The 6,269-nt window shown below is 43.4% G+C and overlaps 1 protein-coding gene across 3 annotated transcripts in view; it reads left to right on the top strand.

Moving 5' to 3' along the window:
- The first annotated feature begins 407 nt into the window (after positions 1 to 407).
- zeb2a (zinc finger E-box binding homeobox 2a) overlaps positions 408 to 6,269 on the top strand; it is a 45,108-nt gene continuing 39,246 nt past the window's right edge. The window contains exons 1-2 of one of the 3 annotated variants that reach the window (XM_016660850.1): positions 408 to 562; positions 1,419 to 1,506. In XM_016660850.1, coding sequence (XP_016516336.1) covers positions 1,446 to 1,506 — 61 coding nt within the window. In that variant the 5' untranslated portion in view covers positions 408 to 562; positions 1,419 to 1,445. The other 2 variants (XM_007572416.2, XM_007572417.2) reach the window with 2 other exon arrangements.

The following is a 6,269-nucleotide window of genomic DNA, read 5'->3' as shown; positions in this document are numbered from 1 at the left end:
ATAATAATAATAATAATAATAATAATAATAATAATAATAATAGATTATTTAAATTAAGTAGATTGTTGTATAATGTTATGTTTTTTTATGTAATGTTATTTGACAATTTTAGAAATTATTAATTTCCTATTGTTATGGATGAAAAATATTTTCCTTTGATGTTTTCTGACATTCCCATCGATGCTGTTTACATGTGACTCATTATCTCAGAGGCCTCTGCGCATGCTCCACCTGACAAGGTGAGACGCTTCACCTGTTCAGGTAACATCCTGTGAGCCAATCAGGCGCAGCCTTCAGGTATGGAGCAGAGACCGGAGCGCGTCAACAGACAAGCTGATCAATTATCCCTCCGCGTGAAGATAGGTGGCGCGTGCGGCCACGAGTTCTCGCGGCTGTTTATGAGGCAGAAAGACGCGGTGACAGGCGGCGGGAGGCGGCACACGGAGCGGACCAACCTCCAGTCCGGACTCGCGGTCCAGACCCGGACTGAGAGACCTGGCCGGACCCGTCCGGACTCACCCAGACCCGGCTGGACTTTTTGATTCCGCAGCAGGAAACAGCGGTAAGAAGAACCCTCCGCTGCTCTTCATCCTCGCTGCTCCGCTGCTCACAGTTTACTCCGCGCAGCCAATCAGAGCGCAGCACTTACCTGCACGGCCCTACCTGCGGACAGGTGAGAGGAGAGCCTCCAGGTGGGACGGAGGGATGAGTGGAAGAAGGGATGGATTGATGAATGGATGAGTGGACCGGTATGTGACAGACTGTGTGACCGAGGTGCCGCTCTGTTTGCTGGGCTTAGATCTGCCTTAATTCCCGCAGCGGATGGATGTATGTATGGATGGATGGATGAGTAGATGGATGGATTAATGGATGGATGGATGAATAGATGGATGGATTAATGGATGGGTGGATGGAACGAAGGATGGATGGATGAAAGTGAAGCAGCAGAAATATTCCTATTAAAAGCGCAGCTGATTCCAGATCAGCAGGCCTGAATGTTGCTGTTATATAAGCAGAAAATATTCAAAGATGACATCGATAGTTTTATTGATGAGTGATTGGAGATGCCTGACAGATCAACAAGTTAGTTGTTGGGTGTAGTTCGGTGAGGAGGTGGAACAGGGAGTGTGTGAGTGTCTGTGTGTGTTTGTATGGGTGTGTGTGTGTGTGAGCGTGTGTGTGAGCGTGTGTGTGTGTCCCCTCCTCCTGTCAGACCAGCAGAGACGCTCCTCATCAGAGATCAGGCTGACGGGGACGCGGCTCGGTGCGCGCTCTCCAGCCAACAAAGTGTTGACAAAGTCCGCAGAGTGCGGGGCGCCTCCGTGGGAGTGGATCGGGAGTTCTGGGAGTGGATCAGGAGTTCTGGGACTCGGACCCGGTCTGGGACTGACTGTGTGTGTGTCTGTGCCGTTGTTCAGGCAGCAGGAGGACCGGGACAGCCGGAGATGATGGCCCAGAGTCCCCGATGGAAGAGGCGCAAGCAGCTCAACCCCCGCAGAAAGAGCGGTAAGACCGCACACACACATACACCGCAACTCCGCTACAAGTGTTACAGACTGCAGAAAGTTTGGAGCGGGACGCTGCGGGGAGGGGACCGTTACTCGGAGCTCCGCATGCGGGTCACCGCGTGTCCGGGGAGCCGCTCGTCACTCTGTGACTCAGAGTTTGTTTGTTTCTTAGAGGGAGTTCCCGTTTTTCCTTAGAGTTAAAAAAGTATATATATTTATATATATATAATTACTAATGGTGAATGGAACTAGATACAGAATCTGTTCTGTTTAACACAATGAACTGGAACAGACGCTTTATAATCTGGACAGGTGCAGATAAAAATGTAGTTTTTTTTTCAATGTAAAAAATTATTAGAAATGAAAATATAAAATAAAACTCTTAGTTACATTAGTCAAGGCGTGAAGTGTAGATCAGCCCTTATGAAAGAAAAACACAAAAACTGCACATCATCAGAGGCTTGGATTTTTATTTTTTGTCTTTATTTTCATAGTCAGACACATTCAAGGGGTAATCCGTTTGGTTAAAGGAAAACATATACTCTGTTGGTTCTGACTTCTTCTCATTTGATTTATTTAAATTTTACCCATTTAAATTAAACTCACAGTTTTAAATTTTATCATTTTCACTCAGTTTTTTTTTTTACAGTTTTTGGTTCTTGTTTTTATGTGACTTTGTGCGTTAGGGTTCCTGCGGGTCCCCCTCCCTCCGGGTGTCTTTGAACGTCTCATGGCGTCTCAGTCAGCTGCAGATCTAACTTTTGGGGGTTGGAGGGGTCAGGGGATCTGCGGCCTTCTCCACCTCTGGAGGTCTCATCCAGCTGTGTGGGTGCAGCTGTTTGTTAAAGTCTGTTGTTTTCTGCTGGAGCTCCGATGCTGGCTGTCTGAATGCGTGTGTGTGTGTGTGTGTGTGTGTGTGTGTGTGTCACATGTTGTTCAGGCTGCAAAATAATTTTGTGCTTGTTATCCATAACTGCCATGTCTGGAATAAATGTAGTCTTAAATCACATTTTCTTTTTTATAGTTATAATAAATACATTACTACATTTGATTTATAGATTTATATTAGAATATATTTCTGTGTTTATATTATTTGTTCGTATGAAGCAGGACGGAACTGAAATAGTTTAAACTGAAATTAAACTATTTCAGTTTAATTTATACATTAAATTAAACTGAAATAGATGGAAAATCTGAAATGTAAAAAGAAAAACTCTTCTTTTTACATTTTGATTTGACTTCTTGCATCAGAATGAAACAAACTTTCACTTGTTGACTCGGTTTGGATTGATGGTTCCTAAGAAGCGGACCGTTTTGCTCAGGTTGATCGGGTTCTTCTTGCTGGAGGCCGTCATGGGTGGGACTGCTTACAGTCCGGATGGTTCTGTGTGTGTGTTGTCAGTGTCTGTGTGTGATGCAGTTCGATGGTTCCCTCAGAGTGGACTGGAGGCTTTCCATCAGAACCAGAACCACAGCTGTCAGTGGAGCTGCAGGGAGTGAACTGAATCATTCAGGATGAAATCAGGATCCTGTCTCTCTGTCAGCTATCAGCTCGGATCAAACCTGTTGGGTTTTTGTCTTCCTTTTCATCCCGACGGTTCTGCTCTTCTGACGTTCTACCCCAGTGTTGTCCAAACTCTTTAGTGTGGGGGCCAAAAACGTCAAGTTGAAATTTTCTGTCTTCTTCTTTTTAATAACAAAAACAAATTTTAGTTTTTACGTTTTTATTTGCTAAAAAAAAACAATAACCACTGCACAAAATCTTAATAAAAACTAGCAGAGCACTTGGATTCCGGTTCACAAGTGATGTATAATTATTGTAGAATATAAAAAAAAAAACAGCAAACCACATTCTACATTTTTCAGGTCGATCGTCTTTTTCTAACTTTGTTTTAGTTTTATCAGCAATAATAACAGAATATGCCTCACTTCTGCTTTCTGTTGCTAAGTTTATTCATGCTTTGTGCCCAGGTCTGCATTTTTGTATGTTGGTTCATATAAATTAAATTAAACTGAAAGCAAAAACCTGGATGGATAGTTCATACTGCACCTTAGATTTTTAATGATTACGTCTTGAACATCCTGGCATCAGTGAAATATTAAAACTTAGGTTATTCTTGACTTGTGATCAAAGGCCGCCCAAAGTTGTTCTGATGGCTGCAAAAGGCCCCCAGGCCCTCACTTTGGCCACTCCAACAACACAAAATCTTACCAAATATGTTTAGTCTAGTTTCTGGTGCAAATACGTTAGTACATTTGAAATAAGACAAAACTATTTTACAAGTGACGTTTTAGAAAGATATGGGGGCTTGTTTTAAGTCAATAATTCATTTTTGATAACAAAAAAAATACTAGTTCCACCGGCAGATTATTTTACTTCTGACAAAACATTTTTCCCATGTTATAAGTGAAATTACCTACCAATGGAACTAGTAGTTTTTCATCAATATTAAGGAATTATTTACTTAAAACAAGTAACTTGCTGAGAAGGTACTTGTAAGTTAGTTTTGTCATATTTCAAGATAATTGCATGAGAAACTTGACCAAAAATACTTACAGTCTATGCCATGGCCACATTTGTTCATGTAATTATTTATGTCTTATTTTAGTTTCCAACAATTAAGAGGGAGATGGAGGTGCCTCTGATTGACAGCAGCCTGTTTGACAGTATGTGTCAGTCGACCCCAACTTCCCTCTAATTTCGCTTCATTAAATCAGACTGATGATGGAAGGAAACTGACTGATTATCATGTGACAGGAGCTACCAGGAGCTCTTTTCAAGCTGACAGCGGCTCTGTGCACATTGACAGGAGTTTCATGGAAGCTGACTCTCGCTGACAGAAGGCCTGTTCACGTTGACACACTAACTGCCTCACACTCCATGCTGGTAGAAACTCTTGTGTGTGTTGACCTGAGTTTGGTATTGTTCCCACCTCTCAGCTGTGCTTCTGTCTTGTCCCTTCAATCTGATTCTGGACATCTATGCATCTTTAAAATGTCTTAAACTCATTTATCTAAAATAAGGCTGTGAAATGTCTTAAATTTGTTAAAGAAAATGTAAGTTGGCCTTAAATATGTTAATTATATTTCTCAATTTTTGTATCAGGACTGTCTAATCATGTTGGCTTTATGTTGATGAACTTTTCTATCAGGCAAAAGCTTGTGTTGCGTGCAGATATCTTCATTAGATGTGTTCTGTGACTGACGGTGGTTAAAGCCACCGGTAACTAGTTGCTAATACTTGCTAGCTAACGAGCCAAATGCCATGTGAGAAACACGTAGCTGCTTCCAAGAGCCACAAAAAGACCCCAGAAATTTCTGTTTTGGTCCCCTGTATTTCTTCTGTTCATCTCTGTTGTGATATAGGTCTTAAACTGTACTCATAATGGTCTTCAATAGGTCTTAAAAAGTCTTAAATTTGAGTTGGTGAAACCTGCATGAACCCTGTGATTGGCAGAAGAAGCTGTGTCATGTCAGGATGGGATTTTCAGCTTGATGTTTGGTCCAAATTGATTCTGTCACTTAACTTTGAACTTGGTTAATTTCACTCCAGGATCTGTAACTGTCTGAATTTTGGGTTCTGGTGAGCAGAACCATGTTAAAGTAACATGACGGGGGCCTTTTTATGGTTTTCTGATGAAGCGGTTTAAAAGCAGGTCGGAGCTGCTGCTCTCTGACCCGAATGTCTTTCATATCTGCCCCCCTCCCTCAGTAAATACCCCCTCCCTGAGGGCAGAACAAAGAAAGCAGCTCCTCCGCTCCTCCTTAATCACCATTCAGAGGCTGCGAGCGCCGCCGGGGACGCTCAGCTCGCCGCCATCCCAGATGAAAGGAGCTGCAGAAAAGGAACTGAGCGCAGAGAGGAGGAGGTGAAGAAGCGAGGCAGGAGGAGGCGCGGCGGCGGCGGCCTTCGCGGAGCTCCTCCTCCCGGGCGGCAGACACTTCGATCAGAAACTAAAAACTTCCTGAAAGTTTGTTTTTAAATGAGAAAATTTCCTAAAAACTGCCTTCCGTCTGCAGCTTCGCTACTTCTCCTCACTCCTCACTTTCATTTGGATTTCAGTTCATTTGCTGCTGCTTGTTTTTAGTATTTTTTAATACATAATGTTTCCAAATCCGGAGGTTCGCTGTGTAAGAGGCCCCTGGGGGCCCCTGGCTGTTCTGTTTCTTTACAGGTCAGGAATCAAGTCTAAAATGCAGCATGTGATATGAATTCTTAATTTTTCAGCCCCGCCCCCCATGAAAGCTTTTATTGTGAAGAAAAGCAGATTATCTTTATTCACCTTTATCCCCCCAGCACCTCCTGTCAGACTCCCCTCGGCCCCCTCCTGCTCGACTTAGGCAGATTTACTTCAGCAAACACCTCTGGTTGGACAGCAGAGGAGGAACCGGGGCCCCGCTTTCAGAAGAAGGGCCCTTTGTTAACAACAGGAAGCCTGCTTAATGCAGCCCCCCACCCCACCCACCGCCAAAATAAAGGCATGGTGACATCACAGTCACATGACGGAGGGTCACTCACATGATGAACCTTTATCTCCTGATCTGGATGAAAGTGTGATACGGTGGGATGAAGATGTTTGTGAGGGTCAGAGGTCAGGATGGCTGTGGCATCATTGTGTGTCAGGTGACAGAATCAGCATCCTACCAGTCCCTGACCTCTGACCTCTGGTTGAGGACACCAGTTAGATGTGATGAAACACTTTATTTCCTGTTGATCGGCAGCAGAAACAAGAAGTGGTTGAACCATGTTCAGATTTAACC

Source organism: Poecilia formosa, unplaced genomic scaffold, assembly GCF_000485575.1.
Source record: "Poecilia formosa unplaced genomic scaffold, Poecilia_formosa-5.1.2 Scaffold300, whole genome shotgun sequence".
NCBI classification, from domain to species: domain Eukaryota; kingdom Metazoa; phylum Chordata; class Actinopteri; order Cyprinodontiformes; family Poeciliidae; genus Poecilia; species Poecilia formosa.
Note: the sequence above shows the minus strand (reverse complement) of the source record. Positions and strands in the feature narration are given on the sequence as shown.